The sequence below is a fragment of the Cryptomeria japonica genome, chromosome 7 (assembly GCF_030272615.1).
Source record: "Cryptomeria japonica chromosome 7, Sugi_1.0, whole genome shotgun sequence".
In the NCBI taxonomy this organism is placed as follows: Eukaryota; Viridiplantae; Streptophyta; class Pinopsida; order Cupressales; family Cupressaceae; genus Cryptomeria; species Cryptomeria japonica.
The window spans coordinates 58,425,297-58,446,328 of record NC_081411.1 but is presented as its reverse complement, the minus strand read 5'-3'; the positions used below and the strand labels follow the sequence as shown (position 1 = coordinate 58,446,328).

The 21,032-nt window shown below is 34.7% G+C and overlaps 1 protein-coding gene across 1 annotated transcript; it reads left to right on the top strand.

Annotated features, from left to right (window-relative positions):
• Window positions 1-3,803: 3,803 nt before the first annotated feature.
• LOC131856423 (uncharacterized) lies at window positions 3,804-20,709 on the top strand. Its single transcript, XM_059208212.1, has 4 exons — window positions 3,804-4,107; window positions 4,226-4,343; window positions 19,320-19,809; window positions 20,038-20,709. Exons 1-4 carry the CDS (start codon window positions 3,804-3,806, stop codon window positions 20,707-20,709), a joined length of 1,584 nt encoding a protein of 527 aa, XP_059064195.1.
• The last annotated feature ends 323 nt before the right edge of the window (window positions 20,710-21,032 follow it).

The window sequence follows — 21,032 nt, the reverse complement described above, 5'->3', positions numbered from 1 at the left end:
TGATGGCACACCTATTCAATGCCTCAACCATTTTCTTCTCATTCAACTTCTTCAAGGGCTCTTGTTCTACCTTTTTCTCAATGTGAAAGGAGTGATCTTTGAAAGAATCCATTACAAATTTTATTTTATGCTCTAGAGGCAAGGGAAATAAAAATTTACCTCTAGTAAACCCTCTTATATCAGCTTCACTATATCTTCTATCAATCATGTCTTCTTCAATTGTTCTTCCAGAATCTATTTTCTTATAGAAGCATGCAATATATCACCAAGATATAACTGATGAAGTGGAGAAATATTTGACAAGTCAACTTGTCCCTCATGTGTTGGAATTTATAGAAGTCATGGTGTCACCACAGGTTGGAACTACATCTGCAGTCCTAGTAGGTCCTTGAATGAGTTTGACGATGAAGAATTTTGATCTACATCCACATAAGAATCATGCTTCTTTGTTAACTTCTCTGTACTATCCAAATCCTTCTCATAATTGTTTTCCTTCTTATCCTCATTTCCACTAGCCACTGTGTTCTCTTTTGTTGCAACATTCTATGTATTCTCTCAAAGAGGTATCAATTTTTTTACCTATATTGTTGTGCCTTAGATGAGGGACACCCACTTCACCTTCTTCACTTATAACTTGTGTGCACATATATTAGACTTCTCCAGAGAAAAAGATTCCTTATTTTTCTCATTAATCATCTCATTTTTACCATGTTCTATCAACATAACATCTTCAAAGCAAACTCATGAATGTGTTATGTTGATATATCAGGCATGTCATCCAAATCATTGTCACTAGGAGGAGTTTCTTCTTCAATTATCACCTCAACCTTCTTCATCTCTTTAAAAATTGTGTCTCTCTTTTCTTTTGTTTCTCTCCCCATCCTTTCTATCTCATCTTTGTCCCTCCCTATTAGGGTATTCACCCTTTTTTGTTTTGTTTTAGAACTCTTGTGATTGCATTTGAGATAGTTTGACCCTTTCTTCATGAGTCAGATTATTTGAAAAATTCCATAATGCAATGTATCATGAGATAATTTTGTGTTTGTAGTTTTGTAGAGGGTTATAGTAATACTTGTGGGATTTTGGGTGAAGACTTTTGTACATAGCATCATGTTTGGGGCATCTCCATCTCAGGGGGAGAGTTTTGTAATGGGTTCATACAGATAGGGGGTATATGCAATATTTTTGATTGTTGTAAATAGGAGTCAGTATGACCTTTGTCCTTGATGTCAAGGGCAAAGTGAGAACAAAAAAAGGGGGAGAGAAGATTGTAGATATCCATGTGTTTCTATCAACAACAAAATGGGAGATTGTTGGCAATATGTGCAACATGGTTTTGTCATTGATGTCAACTTTGACATGTTAGATCATTGATGTCAACTTAAGGTCAAATCAATAGACTTGTTGTGCTTTGTTGTCATTGATGTCAACCTATCTTGTGATGTTGTTGATATCACTATGTGAGTGTTTTGGTATTTTTGAGTTATCTTGTGGAGATGTTGAAATATTTATGGAAGGATGGTATAGTAGAAATTTAAATATGTAGGAAACAATATTTATGTATGAAAGAGTTTTTAATGTCCCAATTGGGAAATGCCTTGCATTCCTTCAGTATGTAAAGGTTTTGTGCTATGGTTTTGAATATAATATCTATGTTTTGTGTATATTGCACTATTATATTTGTAGGTCCTTTGTTGCTCAAATGCCAAAGTTGGTTGTTGTTGTTCCTAACAGTAAGGTTGTCAGCAAGAACAAGTTCGAAGATTGTCTAGTGGCTTCAAGATATGTAGATTCATGTGTTGTAGTTTGGGTGACATGTTCATGTGGTTTGTGCAGTGTTCCAATTCAATTTTTAGGTGATGATTTGATTGGAAAGTGGGGTTATGATATTGTGAGTTATGTGTTGTTAGTTGATTTGGTTTTCAGTTGATAAAAGTGTTGTATCCTACTTGGATCATATTCTTTTGGTCCAAGTTTTCTTTGGAGGATAAGTCTAGTTAGTTTTTTGGGTCTCACCATGGCATGTATAGATCCACATTATGAAATTTGCATTAGATATGTTTTGAGCCGACTAAGTTAACATGCCAAATGTATGAGTGATTGTATGTTAGGAGTGTGAATTGGAAAGTATCAAATATTGGAAGTTTATAGACAAATTTGATATTGAGGTTGTGTGAAAGCCACTTATGAAGAGCTTTGATGATAACATCTTTTATATGATAGAGTTTTGAGATAGAGTTTGAAGTCGGATGTGGTTGTTATGATCTTAGTTGCTTAACACAATGATTCAAGGATAATTTCATGATTAGGAGATCTTATTTCTTTGAATTCACTTATTGATTTCTTTGTTGGAAGGCAGTGAGTCTCTTGGCAACTTTTTGTATCTTGCCCTGAAACAGTGTGTTTCAACTTTGCAAGTCATTTATGTCTTGTGCTAAGGTTGTGTACTTTGGTTTTGCAAGTTCTCTTAGGAGGTGTGTTCTAGAGGTAACATTGCAATAAATTATATTCATATTGTGAGTTTGATTCTCACCATGGTTTTTCCTTGTTTGGGTTTTCCACATAAATCTAGGTTTCATGTATTTGTTTTGCTTTATGCTCTCATGATTTATTATTGCTATAACTATATGTTTGTGGTTAGGAAATGGTAGACCTAGGGTTTAGGAGAGATGGTTGAAAGCATTTGGTATGGCATTATATGGGAAGGAGGATTGAGGGTTATCATCATAAAGAATGGAGACCACCCTTTAGAGCATGGTAGGATCAGGAAAGTAGGTTTAGGTGAGCTCAAAATGTGTGGAAGGTGGGTTTTAGCCATGGTTGACAATAGAGCTACAATAGGTGGGGCTTCATCACAATCCACACAGGGCCAAGGTTCGACTTCAAAACCATCGAAAAAAAGTTTTGGAGGCCGAAGCAACAAGCTGCAGAGTTGGCGACCAAAAAGGTATGCATAGATTTGGATCAATCCCATGTGGTTTCCCTCATCATTGAAAACTCAAAATGGAAGGAATCGACACAACTCTTTAAAAAAAGGGCCTTCTTTATGAAATGGAATGGGGATTGGCCGACTTTCTCTAAGGTTCAATTTTGGGTGGATGAAAACTGGGAAAAAACATGTGTTTTACAAACCCAAATGGCTTTTACTTGGTCATTTGCCCTTGTGAAAAAGATAAGGAATGGATTTTGAACAACACTCCATTCCTTAAGGGTGGAAAGGTTTTTTTTATTAAGGACTGGATCCCAAATTTTAATCCAAAAAAGATGAAGATTGAGAGTGTTCCCATTTGGATTCAACTTTGTAACTAACCCCATGAGTATTGGGATATAGAGACTCCCAAAATGATCAAAAATAAATTGGGGGCCTTTCTTAAGGCCGATGAAGCTTTGGAGGCAAAGGAGTTTAGTATGTATGCTAGAATCTATATTCTATGGCAGTTTATTCACCCCCTTCCCCAATATGTTAAACTAAAATTAGGTGAAGGTGTTTGGCGACAAACTATTGAGTTTGAGGATCTCACTAATGTGTGCTCGATCTGTATAAAGAGAATGGACATACAGAGGTAGAATGTAAGAAAGACCCAAAAGGTAAAGGTTTAGCCCAAAATACATTGCAGGACCTTTTGATCAAGCTGATTGAACATGGAGCTTTCGGTGAAGTTGAAAAAGTGATTGAACCCTCTTCTAAAGAGGATGGAAACTAGAATGAGTGAGATATTTCAGATGTGGAAGGAGATGTTGGTGTGGATAGTAATTGTTGGGATGGTGCAAGTGAAATTGATTCTAAAATTCAGAATGGTAAGATGGAACAAAGAGCAACCTCAGAGCCAAATGGAACTGTTGGTATAGATGGTTGGTGTCCAAATGGGTCAGGTGAAGCTAAAACTGAGTTTCATTTTGAATTAGATTTTGGTAAAGGTAAGGTTTCTTCAAAGTTTATGATGGGATTGATGGATCTAAATCTTGAGAATAATGCTTTGGACAAAAAGGGTATAGGTGATCAAGAAACGGGTTTGGTGATGGGACAAGATAATAGGGTTTCTTCAGATGAGGGTTGTGAGAATGCTAATAATAAATTTATGGATGACACAATTGCTTATAATAGAGGTTTGAACCCAATGATTACTATCTCTACCCAAATCTAGATGAGCTAACTTTTCTGATGATGGCATTTTCAAGGATATTCAGATTTCCCTGAGTTGTACAATAAATTTTAATAATGAAGACATAAAATATTTGGAGTCACCTGAAAGGGATATCCCTGATTCACCTGCTTTAGAGGAAAATATAAATTATTTTGGTGATTTAGCTATTCAAGTAGTTATTGGTACCCTAGAGACAAGGTCTATCAATTAGACAAAATCTACACAAGTTAAACCAAAATTTGGGGAGAAAAAAACTAAAGGTCCAAAGTGAAATAGGTTTCATTTGGAAATAGAAGGAAGTACAAAAGGAGAAACCAAATTGAGATTGAGAAAAGGATATGCCTTTTCCTAGAGACAATGAAGCTCCTTTGGTGGAATGTCAGGGGCTACAATGCCCCTAACAAATGGTGACTGATCAAGAGATGCCTTGATTAGGTGCAACCAAATATTATTTTAATGAAAGAAACAAAGCTAAAAGATGATGATATACAGGCCTTAAAAGTCAGGTTCCAAGTGGGGAGTTGTTTCATGGAGGCTGAGGGTGCTTTTGGTGGGTTTGGTATTCTGTAGAATGGATCTACAACTGATACTGAGCTAGTCAGATAGAAGAAACATTGGCAATGGGTAAGGGTTCTCTCAAAGACTTTGCATTATTCATTTGAACTTTACAATGTTTGTGGCCCAACTAGGACAACTTGTAAGAGGAATCTTTGGGCTCTTTCGTCTAGAGTGCTTTCTAATTTGGGAAATGAGGTTTGCATTTTGGGTGGTGATTTCAATGCCACTTTATCCCCTGAAGAGAAAAGGGGAGGATCTAAATGGTTAATTCATGTGTGACAAAATTTTAGTGATTTTGTCATCAACAATGGGTTGATTGAATCCAAGTTCAAAACAAGTGATTTCACTTGGACTAATAGAAGGGCGGGTTTTTCTAACATTGTAGAGAAACTTGATTTCTTCTTTTTGGTTGGTACTTGGGTGGAGTAGCCTTGGGTAATTGAAGCTGATATTTTACTATTACATGTGTCTAGCCATTACCCAATAAGTCTTATCACTCAAGATGATTTTGCCCTCTCTAGATGTCCTTTCAAGTTTGAAATGATCTGGTTTAGGCCTAAGGGTTTTAGAGATTATGTTGAAAATTGGCAAAGGAATAGACCAATTAGGTATGGGAATCGAGCCTTTATTTTTTTTTAAAGCTTCAATATTGTAAGGAATGTCTAAAAAAATGGAATGGAGAGAAGTTTAAATACATCTTTACAGATAAACTTCTTTTAGAGAGAAAACTTGAGGAGCTTTATAAGCGTCTTATTCAGGTAGGTATGTCGACTGAGGATTTTTAGGAATGAAAACAACTAAATCATGATTACATAAAGATTCTAACTAGGGAGGAAGGGTTTTGGAGATAGAAGTCTTGTGAAATGTGGTTGAAGGATGGTGACAAAAATACAAAAAATATTCACAATTCAGCTAAAGCAAGGTCTTGCAACAAGATTTTTTCTATTTAAAATCAAGATGGAGCTATTGTGATGGATCAAAAAGGCATTTAAGATACAATTGTTAGTTACTTTTAAAATCTCTTGGTTGATAAGGACCCTTGGATTGATATTGATGATGAGTTGTTGAATGTTATTCCAAATAGCATAATTGCTACCCAGAATGAATGGTTAATGGAGGTTGTTTTGGTGGAGGAAATAAATGCGACTCTCTTTTCTTTGGGGGGACAAAGCATCGGGCCTTGATGGTTTCCCTACTACCTTCTTCCAGAAATTTTGGAATCTGTTTGCTAAGGATCTAAGGCTGGTGGTTGAAGAATCTCATGTAAGTGGGTTTATGTTGAAAGATTTTAACAATACTTTCATCGTTCTCATCACCAAGAAAAGTGATGTTGTGTCTTTTGATGATTTTAGGCCTATCTCTTTGTGTAACATAGTATACAAAGTCACCTCTTAAGTTATTGCTAATAGGTTGAAAAGAATTTTGGACTCAATCATTTCAGAGGAACAAAGTGGATTTTTGCCTAACGGGTCTATTATGGAAGGTATCATAATAGCTCATGAAGCTATACATTCTAGTAAAGTTGTTGGAACATAGAGAATTATTGTGAAGCTTGATATTATAAAGGAATATGACAAGGTGAAATGGGACTTTTTACCCAAAGTTTTGAAAAGTTTGGTTTCTATCAAAATTGGATTGAGTGGGTCAAAATTTGTGTATGGACCCCGAGAATTTCTATTCTGGTTAATGGTGGCCCTCAAGGTTTCTTTGAATCATCTCAAGGGCTAAGACGAGGGGATCCAATCTCCCCTTTTTTATTCATTATTATGGTTGAAGCTCTTGGACACCTGATTTCCATGCAAAGGAATAATGGACCATGGAAAGGTATCAAAGTGGCACAAGGGGTAAGAGCTATTTCACATTTACAATTTGTTGATGACACTCTTCTTCTTGGGGAGGCCTCCTTAAGAGAGGCTCAAGTTATGACGCATACTCTTTTGTTCAGAAGCAAGTTGAAATTTATAGGATTCTAGAAATGCATATTGGTGGTCTACCAGGTAAATATATGGGTCTTCCTCTAGTTGGAGGGGCTAGCTAGTCCTCTATTTGGAAAAGTTTAGTTGACTATTATTTACAAAGGATGGATGGTTGGAAGATTAGATGGATTACTTATACAAGTCATATTTTGATGTTGAAAACTGTTATTATTTCTATTCACCTATATTATATGATGTGCATGAAAATTCCCATTAAAGCATTGAAAATCATTGAGCAGAAAATTAGCAATTTTTTTTAACAATGATGCAAGAGATGAGGTTAAAATTATTCTTTTGGCATGGGAAAAGATATGTAAATCAAAGCATAGGGAAGGGGTGGGTTTAAGGAATTGGCACAAAATGAATGAAGCTATGGGAGCTAAGTTGGTCTGGTCTATATATAAAAATCCGACACAACTTTGGATACAAATTTTGAGGGCAAAATATTTGGATTTTCAAGAGGATCAGAGAATTTTAATTATTAGAAATCCACCATTAGGCTCAACCATATGGAACTTTATTGTTTCTTGTAGGAAGGTTATCACAAAGCATGTCACTTGGTAGATTGGTGATGGGAGAGCAAGAGATTTTTGGTTAGACTCATGGGATGGATTGGAAATTTTAGGGAATGGTAGAGATGTGTAAGGTGTTAGGTGACTTCTCTGTGGTATTTGGGGGACAAATGTTAGAGATTATATGGAACTAAAAATTATTGATAGCAAAATTCAATGGGGTTGGAAATCTGTAGACAATATTCTACAAGATGTGAATCACAAGTGAATAATGGAGGACATTTTTAAGAGCAAGAGGGTTCTTTTATTAGATGAAGAAGATGAAGTTGTGTGGTGTGGAGCGAAAAATGGTGTTTACTCAGTGAAAATTGGATATCAACTTTTGGACCGTGTTGATAAGGATGAGAATTGACCAACTAGTTTATGTTAGGGAAAATAATGTCTTCACAAAGCAGTGTTGGCAATATTGCATTATAATAGACAATGAAAGATTTTTGGCATTTCTTAAGGATATTGAGAAGGTTGTTGATGATTATGGATATAGCTGATTAAAGATGTTTTACTGTCTTGATATTATTATTTTTTCATTGATGTCAAGAAATTGATTTTCTAATTTAGTATGATGTTGCCATATCTTGAGAAGTATAGATTATAAAGATGTCGGTAAAAGACATAGGAAAGAATATGATGAATAAGGGGATGAATAAGGTATTCAATGGGCAACTACTACCAAGTCAGACAATGATGAGATCATGATGTTTTAGATTGTTTTAACATCATACATATGTTGTAAATTGTAAAGGTTAATACTATACTATGTTATCAAGCAAAGAACCTAGTTGGTAAACCCTAAGGAACCTAGTCGGTAAACCCTAAGGTTATCGCTATTGGTTAATGAAGGCGGAATGTCTACTGAGTGGAGTTTAGTATTCACCAAGTTGTTACCGAGTTGTAGCCAAGCTATAACAGAATGAATTAAATGTTTACATGCGGTATTTAATGAAGGAAGCTGATGAGCTAGAGCGGATCAAATGATTGGTGAGTCGTGGAAGAAGTTTGTTAACGAATCCAAGGCAATGGAAAGTCGGCATGAAGATCTATAGCTCAGATTGAATCGCAATACCCTGGCACAAGTTCCAAGACTATTATGCAAGTTCCAAGGAGGGGTAAAATGTTTTCAGATCAAAAGATGCATTGAACCTGGACAAGGTTAAAGATCTGATGGCTATGATTGATCATGGGAAATGTGATCAAGGAGATTAAGTGGTTACCTAATTGTTTATAAATAGGAAACTGTTGATAAACAATGTATGTGGGGCAAGTGTATGCACAGGGATGCTACATAGTGATTACCGAGCACAGAAGCTTGAAGACCTGTTAGAATAACAGAGTATAGAAGCCCAACAGATAGACAAGATTAGTTCTATGTCTAGATTGTATTGAACAAATAGGAATCTGCTTTAGCATTTTAGATGTGAAGTTGCAGATAGATTTTTATTACTGTTATTTTGTGAAAGTGACAGAAAATCTCTTAACCGAGTGGACTTAACAGTCTTATATGTAAACCCTCTAGCAAGGTGACATTCTGATTGAGTGTTTGAAATCCTTTAACAAGGTCACTTCTAACAAAGTGAAGATCCTAACAGATCTAAGGGAAATCCCTTAACCGGGTCACATCTAGCAATGTGTTTGTAATCTTTAACAGGATTTACTTTTAACCGAGCATACTCTAGAAGAGTATATTTCTTAGTGGGTCCGAAATCCCATAGTGGTTTTTCCCTATTTGGGTTTCCACGTTAAATCTGGTGTTATGAGGTTTATATTGTTCATATGCTTTTGAGTTTGCATGTTTAACAATTTTGGTTATATTACTAATATATATGTTACTGAGGTTGAATCTGATGTTTTTATGGATGATTAAGTTTGTATGATTCACCCCCCCCCCCTCTCATCTTGTTGGCTATTGGATCTGTACCTATATTAAGTATCAGAACTATCAAGCAGGGGCATTTGCATGATTGGCAATAAAGGGCATGATTCTCACAGGAGAGAGAACAAAAGGGCTAGGTTTTATGGGCCCTTCAAAATGTGTTCTATGTGAGAAAGATGAAGAGAATGTGGATCTTTTTCTTTGAAACTATGAATTTGCTACATAATATTGGAGAATAGTACAACAAAAATTGGCATGGCATGGACCATTGCTGGCTTATTTGAAGGATATTTTCATGGGTTGGCTACTTTGTAAAAGGAAATCGGTGTTCTCATGTATTTGGAAGGTATGCCCTTTGATGATAATATGGGAAATTTGGAAGGAAAGGAATAGAAGGATATTTTAGGACAAATCAAAATCTGTGGATAGAATTTGTAACAAAATCAATACCTCCATCGAGGAAGTTGTTGGTGTTGCAGCTTCATAATTTTATTTAGAGAAGGTGGCTTTTTCAAAAGAGGATAATTTAGAATTGTTGGTTGAGGGTTAAATTCAAGCCTATTCATGGGCCTAATGAAGTGAATTTGATCTCGGTTGAAAGGCACCCGGTAAAGTGGGAAGTTCCACAACATGGATCGTATAAGGCGAATTTTGATGGTGCCTCAAAAGGCAATCTGAGTGTATCAAGAGTAGGATTTGTAATCAAAGATTGGAAGAGGAATATTTTGGTGATGGGAGCTCAAAATATAGTGCATGGTATGAATAATGAGGTAGAGATTCAAACAACCCTATTGGTTGTTCAGTGGGGGATTAAACTAGGTGTACAAAATTTACATCTAGAAGGGGCTTCACAAATTATTACCAATACAATCATGAAAGGTGAAGCAAATGCATGGCTTTTAAATAAATTTATTTGTAAAATTAAAAATGATTTAACTTTCTTCAAAAATTACATCATTTCACATGTGTGAAGGGGTGGTAATGAAGTTGCTAATGCATTGTCTAAATGGGCAACATTATTTGAGGAAGTGCATGAAATGCATGTTGAATATTTTAGAGATCTAACAAAGGATGAGGTGGACGACGGAGTATGATGGGACACTTAGAATGTATTCATTATTTGGTAAGGCCAAGAATGTGCAGATGTGATGGGGCACTATTTATAGGGGTTTGGGCATAGTTTGGATGTATTTGGTGAAGGTTGTATTGAGGTGTTAACAGTTATGGAGGCTACGTTTACATTGTACACAACAAAGCAACAAATGGTATTGGTGGGAGACATCTCTGCAAATAGAATTAAGTATGTTTTTAAGTTTTATGATGATGCCTTTTTCCAAATAATGGAGACATTGTTGGGGGAGTGCTTCCTCAAGACAATGCATAAATACAAAACGAACGTGGATGTGGTGTCGATAGTTTTGGCTTGGCACTTGGAGAGAAGGATGTTGTCATCCAAGTCTTGTAGCAGTGTGTGGAGGATGACTGGCTATGTGGATTGATGGAGCTGTTGGATATGACAATGCTTAGGGCTAGGTTTGATGTGGATAAAGGGCTTGATATTGACGAAATCCATGAACTAAGAGAATTGGTTCCCTTTATTAATTGGCCTTTTGGCTTGATAGAGATGAGCACAGAGCGAAAGAAGCCATTGGATGAGACTCTCTCAAGTTCTATTTGAAAGAGAAAGAGTTGGGATCCAAGGGCTTTGCAATCGGTGTGTCTGTAATGAAGGATGATAGGGGTAAGGGCAAGCAGAAGGTGACAAGAGCATGAAGAATAAAGTAGGAAAAAAGGGTAAAAGTGTACAGTGATGCTGACGCGGGTGGTGGTGTATGGAACAATGCATGTGAAGGGCCAAGTAGAAACACCTCAAGCATGTCCTAGTTCTAGAAGGGATGGTGTCATGGAAGACATGGGCATTTCTTTCTTTATTTTTGGTTGCAAAATTATGCAAATTTTATTTTGGTATACTTTGATTTTATGTAAATTTCTCATGGTTTAACAGTCGTATGCAATGATGTCTCTGAAGTCTAGGGTTCAGACAATTTGTAGTTTTTGGTTGTGTTGGTTGTTTGGGTTTCAATTTTGGTAAATTTCATATGAAATCTATTGTATTGATGTTATGTTGGCATTTTTTAAAGAATGCCAACCAGTGGTAGATTTTTGTTAGTGGTATGGTGGTTGTAGGAGGAAGTGTTTGTTAGTGATTGCTTGCAGCACTCAAGCTCTTTTGAAATTTTGATTTGTACTTCAAAATTTATTTTTAATATAATTTAAAAAAATTATTACCCACCAAATAAAAACTATATATTTGTGGTTTAAAGTTTTAAAATCATAAATTAAGTACTCTTGGGGTTTAGATTGATTCACCCCCTCTCAATCCTTTGGTGTATTGAAAAATTGGTATCAAATCAAGGTTCCTCTTAAGAAGCTTAATTGCTTAAGGAAGGTCTGAAATGGCTCATGACTACACCTCCAAGGCTTAGAAAGTTTGATGACATAATTTATGCTTATTGGAGAGAAAGGATGGAATATCATTTGGCAACTATGCTAACTGAAATTTAGGAGAGAATTAACCTCTGCAAAATGGTCTTACTACTCTAGATGAAATCAAAACATATGAGAGTTATGCAAAGGCTACAGTTGTAATTGTCACTTGCTTAAATGATGCAACATTTAGCAAAGCCACAGGAGCAAAGTCGGCTAAAGAAATCTAGGAGAAGTTTAAGAGTATATTTGAAGGTGATGAAAAGACATAGCAAACTAGATTATAAATTTATAGAACAAGTTTGAGAATGAGAATGTCTGATGATGAAAACATTTAAGCTTATATTTATCGAGTGAATGCCATTGTAAATACTCTTATAGGTATTAGAGGAATGGTAGAAGAAATTGAAGTTGTAAGGAAGATAATGGCAACATTTCACAAAATATATAAACCAAAGAAGTATGCCATTGAGGAAATCCATGACAGGAATAAGCACATTGTCGATCAGCGTCTTGGTTCACTCGTTGCCTTTGATATTTCTAAATTGGATGACACAAAAAAGGAAAGAAAGGAAGTTGCATTGAAAGCCACAAAGAAGCCTGAAGGTGAACCAGAAGAAAATTAAGACTTTGATGAAATTGAAACAAGCTTTGTGAGAAGTTTGAAGAGAAGAACTAGGAAGTACAAAGGTATGTTATGCCTAAGATGTTTCAAATGTGGGAGAATTGGTCATTATGCTTTTAATTCTATGTATAAAGAATATTATAGTGGAAGACCTAATGATTATAACAAAGTAAAGAAGAACTATAGAGGGAATAACAGAGACATCAGAAGAGATGATAGAGATAGGCAGAAGAAGAGTTTTTGTTCGACAAAGGCCTACTCATACGAAGGCTCCACTTGTAGGTTATTTTATCCTATGGTTTTGTAATATCATTTGATAGTTTCATGTATTGTATCTCCTATATATTAGGTGTGTGAGATGGAGGTTGAGTGTAAGAGTCTTATAGTTGTTGAGTTGCCTTTGGATCTCCATTGGTGATAATCCTGTGAAAAGCTTGCTCTGCAAGTATATTGTAATATGTTGTTAATTTCTAAATAATATATCAGGCAAGTTTTGAAGTAGGGGATTTTCTACCGAAAGGGTTTTCTCCACATAAAATACTTGGTTATGGTATGAATGCTATTGTGTTATATTTTATGTTTAATTGTTGTAAGGATATGAAAAGTGTTTGCATTACCCTCCTCTGAAGATTAGTGCAGGAAGTTGTTCTACAGCCTTAACTTCCTTACGTGGTGCTCCTATATCAAAAAAATCACTTAGAAGATGCACATTTTAAGATAGAAGTTTCCCATCATGTTTACATAATTAATTCTCATAAAGAGAAAAAAATACCCTATGATGATTATATTTGACTTGTTAATCCCATGAGGACTAAAGTTCACTTAGAATATGCATATTTTGAGGCATAAGTAGGAAAAAATGATCAACATCATACCTAAGATGATCATAAATTATGCTTACAATATTACTATCTATTTTATAAAAATTGACATAATTTGTAGTGTCTTGAATACATGTCTTTATCTTTTGCAATGGACCTATCTTGATTATAAAATAAATAAATATATTGTATATTATAATTTATGAAAAGCTAATCAAGATGACCATATACCCATAAAATATTATCTCTAAGTGTCGCAATTTGACACTTGTGTGTATAATTTGATATCGTTTTTATCCTTTAAGATTATAACATATGGATGAGAGAGAAAAATTCTACTACTCGGGTACGTTAAATTGAAGAGTATTTGATTCAACCTCCTTCAATATAAATCTCTTTGCACATTTCAAATATTCAATCTCTGCCCTATATATACTTTTTTAATGGGGGCTCGATTAAACCCCATCCCTCCATCGGGTGCCACATATGTCCATATTGTTGCTAACTAGGTTCAATAAAAGATCCCTTAGATCAAACCTAGATGATTTAAAATATGAGTTTTGTCTTTTTAATTTTATTTTATTTTATATAAGAGGGGCTCACTTAAGTACTTTTAACCATTTAATATTTGACTAAATATATATCCTTCAATATGCTATGGAGTGAGCACTCAAATAAGTGCATAATAGAGGGTAGAAATTACAAGGTATGCAATTTATGACTCTACATGAGGTCCCTTGTTAAAAAAAGAAAATCTTCCTAAAGGATATATGTATGTTAATTATGTTACTAAGAAATCCTCTAAATTTTTCATTGTGTCTTCTTGACTTGCTTCATCCTAGTCTATATTGGCGTTCACTTACGTAACTTTCATAATAAGGATGTATATATTATCAACAAAAATAAATTATTATTTTCAAAATTAAGATTATTGTTGATGGCTTGGATTGTCTTTTCATAGTAAATTGTTGCTTGTATGATCAAGTATGAAAACTCCTATAGACATGGGATAGGTCTATAAGACAATCTCTAGGATTGAAAGGCCATTGATTCCTTATCTACTCTATCTTAAGCATGATTTGTAGTTGGGAAAAAAGAGAGACACAAAAAGGAAATTATCAAAAACAAAAATCTCACATTGAATAGATATTTGATCAATTTGCAATACTTTCAAGGCTTTGTAACTCACTAAATAATAGTGAATTGAATAATAAAAGCACATCTATAAGTATCAAACATTTTATACATTAAAAATAAGAAACATTATTGCTTGAATTCTAACCATTTATATTAATTGCTTATAAATATATAATTAAATTACATACAAGATATAATACTAGTGTTTTTGCGCACACACAAGTTCTCTAGAGCCTAATCATATAAAAGAACCAAAAAATTAACTTGTACATAAGAATTTTAGAGACTACCTATCTAGTGTGAAATCCAAACTACAAAATGACACAAAAGGCCTTTATTTATATTTATAAATTAATTCCTCAAGCACAGAAGAAAATCCCCCTGCCCTAATCCCCAAATATAAATAATTTAAAATTTGAGTGTGAGAGGAAGACATCTTACTAAAAATTAGGCAACAAAAAGATTGTGTCTAACGTAAATGATCCTTAATTTTTGGAGTACCTTTAAGATGGCACAAGGTACTTATCTTTAAATACAAAGTCTCCACTTTGTTTGAAACCATGTGGATGATTAAGTGTTTTGTTAGCATCTATAGAGGTGGCTATTGGGCTTTAGATGCTTCTCTATACCTATTTGCACAATGGTAAATATTTAAAAAATAACAACAACATCCTCTCAAGATGTCACATTTCTTTATATGAGTGTTATTATAAACTTTGGATACCTTGAGCTTTAAAATTTAGTTGTCAAATACATCACCATTAAAATAGTTGAAGAATGGGCTCCATTTCTTGTGGACCATAAAATCTTTATTTGACTTGGCATGTTAGATGATCCACTACTTTGGAGAGAAATATCATAACCTTTTTACTTGAAGCCCTAAGAGTATGCCACATAGAATTTATTATAGAAGCCTTATGAGAAAATGCCAAAATAATAAATAAAGTGTGCACTGCTATAAGCACAAAAATTAGGATAAAGATCAACATTAAAGATAAAACTTAAAATCATTCATCCTAACACCATGAAAACCTTTGATAGAGAATGAAATGGAAATGCTATCAAGTTTGATGGTGAAATGTTTGTTGCTTATTTAGAAAACATCCACCTCTTCAAAATTGGGAACCTTGCAAAATGAAAGATTTGATTTTAATTTATAAAAAAATTAAGGATATAAATGAGTTGTTGGCAACAATGCAACAAACTGAGAGGGGGGGGGGGGGGGGGGTTGAATCAGTTGGCTCACAAACACAAAAACTTTATGCAACTTAAACCATAAACCAGATCAACCATTAAAGCATGAAACACCACCACATCAATGATACACATAACACCAATATTTTTGATGTGGAAAACCTGGTTAAGAGAAAAACCAGGGTGGGAACCTACCCACAATAAGATGACACCCTGTTAGGAGTAAGTGAAATATTACAATGGGGAATGCACATGCATTCAAGCACACTGCCTAGAGGTCACTGCTCAAAATAAGAAACCCAGAAAGGCTACAACCTTTAGGGAAGACTCACTACCTTAAAGGAAGTCTCACTAACTTACAAAAACATTTAGATTACATCTAGAGAGTCATGAACTGATGAAGTAACATCTTTCGATGTCTGAGTACAATTCTGGTTAAGCTCACTTTCAATTTTGCTATGCAACACTTCTTCTCACAAATTCGCACAACTTCACATAATATCCCTGCTACTGAGTGATTATTACAATATTCACTCATAGCATAATCTCTCTCAATGATTTTTACATACATTTATACAAGTCATAAACTCTTGAAACATAGGTTGGCTCACCACACTTTACATATTACAAAGATATAATCACATACTCTACAATAATGCATGCAGACCAAAACAATGTTGGCTAAGATATAGTCTGGACCTAAACAACCACCGTAAATATGAAAGACCTCCAATAATTATGCCTCGATCATCTGCAACACGATACAACACTATGAATGTCGCCTAACACAAAGAACATCACCAGACCAAAAAAATCTTCAATAACACACACAACAATCAATGCAAACCACCAATATGCATAACACACAATCTAAGAACATCCATATGCAACTTGAATCACACTGCAACAACCGCAACAACTCACATTACAAAAATCATCATCATCTTGCTTCTAGAGAATAAGAACATCAAGACAAATGACTGTTAACTTGAAAGATTTGCTTATAGATCTCCAAATCATGAGCCACTCAAACTGAGGACACACCTCATTATCCATAACACATGCCACACATTCACAACTAAAGATATTGCAACTCCGGAGCATCATATCTGAATTCACCAAACTATGTTAATACTGAACAACTGAATAACCAAGCTCAATATCAGATCACATAACTCGATCAAATCATCATATAGACCTTTGAAACCTCTACTGAATCAACTAGAGATACTTGTCACAAAACCCATTAAACCGCATTAGCTCATCTACAATACACAGGCTAAACCTTAAACCAACTCATTTAATCTGACCGCAACACTGAAACACTAAGTTTTGTATGTGTTGACATACAATCTATAATCTCCACATATTGACTCCTCATATGTTGACATCAATGACAACATATCATCCAATATCCAACATGAGTGGTCAGGATTTGATTTCAGGTAGAGATTTTATTTTATTATAGGTGGAGTGTATGTGGAGAGGTGGCATCTATTATAAGCTAATCGACTCATTTATTTATTGAATAAAATTATTTATTTATTTTCATCAACGAGAACTATTTTTTTTCTTTCAAAGATTGAGTTAACTTGATTAATTAGAATTGTTGAATATTTTGATCAAAGAGTTAACTAAATTAATTTATCATTTTCTTTATCAATAGATAATAAATTTATTTTAATATTTTGAATATTTGTGAGAAATGATTTACTTAAATTAAATAAAATAATAAAAAATTATTTAATCAATTTAACTTTGATAAAGTTGATTAATTAATTTACCACAAATTATTTTAATGAATGGACGTTTTTAGTGTAGAAGCTAATGATACAACCGTAGGAGCAGAGATTCATTTGCAAGCAAAACGCCTATCACAGAAAAGAGGTCAAGCAAAATTTGTATGCTCTATAATAACCTAAAGAATTTTGTATTATTGCACATACAATATGGAGATACAGTATTGGAGATTCATAATTATAATAAATGAATGAATTACTTTTATAGAAATAAATGGATGCCCTAATCCTAATATCAAGAAAACTAAAGCAATGCAGAGTAGGAGCTAAATTAAGCTCAATTGTAGCTTGAATTAAAGCTAGCAAGACAACTCAAGATGACAAAAAAGTTTAGCTTAAGTGAAAAAAAATTAAAGGACCTAATTAATAAATAATTAGATAAATGTCCTAATTACTCCAACATCGCTCCCCCCCCCCCTCCCTTAAGATTAACTTAGGGAGTAGCTAAAAAGATAATGATGAATGCAAAATGCATGCATAAATGAGTCCCAACAACTAGGCTTAATCAAGTACTCATGTAAAAAACCAATGGAAAGCAATGTAACTCTCACAAACAGAGAAAAGAAGAAAACCCAGTGGGACAAAACTTCTCTCCAAAAGAGAGGAAATACAATAAATTCACTAGTGAAAGAAGGAAGACTCAATGTGACCCCCCAAGGATTGCTTCCATCACAAAAGTACAATGAATATCCCCCATAAGAGAGAGGAAATGAGAATAGGAAACCCCCCAATGAAGAAGTATCTTCTATGCTAATGATGAATGGTTGAAGATAGAACATGATCCGCTACCTGGAAACAACATTTCTCCCCTTAGGAAGAAACAAATCTATTGGAGATATGAGTAGCCACTCCCATAAACTAGAAGATGTAGGAATCCAAATCCAAATATAAGATGATGTCTCCAAAAACTGCTCACGTGTCATCAAGTCCTTGGATGATGAAGATGACACAAACTAATCAAGTATATGCCCAGTTAGTATAGAAGGTGACAAACAAGGAACCAATGGAAATTAATTTTGTGATATGATTGTCATAAAAAAGAGAGATAAATCCTCAAATGTGTCCTCCAAAAATAAAATGTGAGACTCCACAAACAATGAAGCAAGAGTTGTCAAATAGAAATCCCAATTAGGAAGACAAATAGGTGAATTGTCCTACTTAACAAGAACAAGAGTCTTAGTAAATGAAGATACAACAACCATTTGTATACGTGGAGAAGGAGAAATTTGATATTTTTATGCTCTCTCAAAAAAGAGTTCAAAAGCATTATATAAGAAATTGGGACACAATCCATGCCCATGTTGATTTCTCCCACAATATTTACATCTACAACCCTTACACATGATTCACTCAAGATAATCTCAAAAATGATACAAAAACATAAACTCATAATACAAATAGAGACCCAAGAAGACAAGATTGAGGTCTATGAGTACTTGATGAACATTATCTAAAAAATGACATGAGATATGGATGACTCATATATATTTTTGATGATATCTAGCTTTAGAAAACGGAGTCCGGATGAGCGAGATATGGTCCCAAAGGGAAAAATTGAAGGTTGACTTTGGAGGCCTAGATATGAAAATTTGGTATAAGATCTAGCAAAACTATTTATAGATTTAGATTGACATTAAAACCAACTTTTCAGTGATATCTTGTTTGCACAATTTTGAGCATATATGCTCAAGTAATGAGAAAAACACCACAATTTTGTTTTTAGGACTTAGAGACTTCAAATTCGGTCAAAGGTTGTATGTACGATGTCAGCTGAATATTCCCTGTTGATTTGTCCCGACATGGTAGATTCTTGTTATAGACTAGGCATTGACATGGAAGATTCATGTTGACTTGTGAAAATTAATTCATTCTCTTCTTCAGCTCGAAGAGAAACATTCCATCAAGTAGTTAGTTATAGCTACACCTTCGTTGATTAGGCAAAAATTCCTTAGATATTCTACTGATGCTATGAAAGAGAATATTCCTTATGCATGCAAGGATGAGTTGGCACTAATATGGCAAGTTTGTACTGCATGCACATGTACGACCTACAACTTTGCTTTTCAAAAAAAACTTCGACCTCAAAATAAAATTAGTGATTTTTTTTTTTTTTGAATCACATCATGGAATGTCAGGGGCTTATTGGCCCCTGACAAGAGACGCTTGGTCAAAAGATCTTTGATCAAGCTTGGGTCTAATATGGTTTTACTTCAGGAAACAAAACCATGTGGAGATAAGGTGCTTGAATTCATTAAGTATTGTTATAAATGGGAGGGGTGGTTTCAAGATGCCAGAGGTACCTCTGGGGGTCTTAGAATTTTGTGGAACTTAGAGGTCTTTGAGGTGGTTCCAATTGCATCCAACGAGTTTTGGATGGCCTGCAACATTACATGTAAAGTAGGAGGTATTGGCTTCCCTCTGGTTAACATCTATGGGCCGATTAAAACAAATGAAAAATTGAGAGTGTGGGCGGAGATTTATGAGCAATTGCAATTTTTGGAAAAGCACAAAGTAATCTTGGCCGGGGACTTCAGTGCAATTCTTGATATAGATGATAAAGTTGGAGGTCTCAAAAAAAGCACAAAAGTAATGGGGGACTTTAGGAAATTCATCTCGAAATGTCAGGTGATGGATGTCATCTCCAAAAATGGTAAGCTCACTTGGACTAACAGAAGACTTAATTTTTCAAAAATCTCTGAAAGATTGGATCATTTCTTTATGGGGGAATGGTGGGTGAATGGCAGTTTCTCCATGGACACTAACATCATCCCTCAAGCCGGTTTGGATCATCTACCGATTACGTTGTCTATCAATCATGAATCTCCCAAGAACATGAATTATTTTAAATTTTAGAGCATGCGGTGGAGGGATCCTTCATTCACAGAACTGCTAAAGAATTGGTGGTTTGTTAAAAGAATTCAATATATTAAAAACAAAATCAAGCATTGGAATAAGATCTCATTCAAAAAAATCTTCACTGAAAAACTAAGAATTGAAGAGGAATTGGAGGATATCAATAATAGAGTTATGGTTGTAGGGATGGACTGCGAAGATTATCTAAAAGAAAAATTACTTAAGGAACAATATGCAGAGCTCCTAAACAGAGAAGAAGTCTATTGGAGGGATAAATCAAGGGCATTATGGATTGCTGAGGGAGTTCGAAACACAAAGTTTTTTCATGCCTCTTCAAAGGGAAGAAGGAACAAAAATAAAATCACGTTAGTTCTGGATGACAATGGGGCATTGAAAGACATAGAGGCTGAAATTGAGCAAGTTGCACTGGAACATTTTGAGAGAATTTTGGGGAGCAATAATCAGTCTTGGAGTGCATCAGATGGTAGGCTATCTGAAATCCTACATAAGTTGGTCTCTGAGGATGAGGCGTTAATGCTTTGTGAACCTTATACTTTGGAAGAAATTAAAAGTGCTACATTCGAGCTGCACCCACATAAGGCCCCAGGTCCGGATGGAATGACTACGGAATTTTATCAGAGATGTTGGGATTTTTTGGGACATGACATCTAGATCGTCATGGAAGAATTCAGGAGAAAAGGGAAGTTTGTAAAGGAAATGAACAACACACTCATTGCCTTAATTCCCAAAAAATAGGAATACACCTCAATGAATGATTTCAGGCCCATATCGCTATGTAATACCATATACAAAATTATCTCGAAAGCTATGGCCATCAGACTAAAGAAGATTTTACCTCACCTAATCTCAGAAAATCAGAATGGCTTTACTCCTAGAAGGGAAGTAGCGGACAACATCATTCTTGTGTCTAAAGTCATGCACTCCATACATAAAGAGAAATTAAATGGCATGATCATAAAGCTTGATGTTGCAAA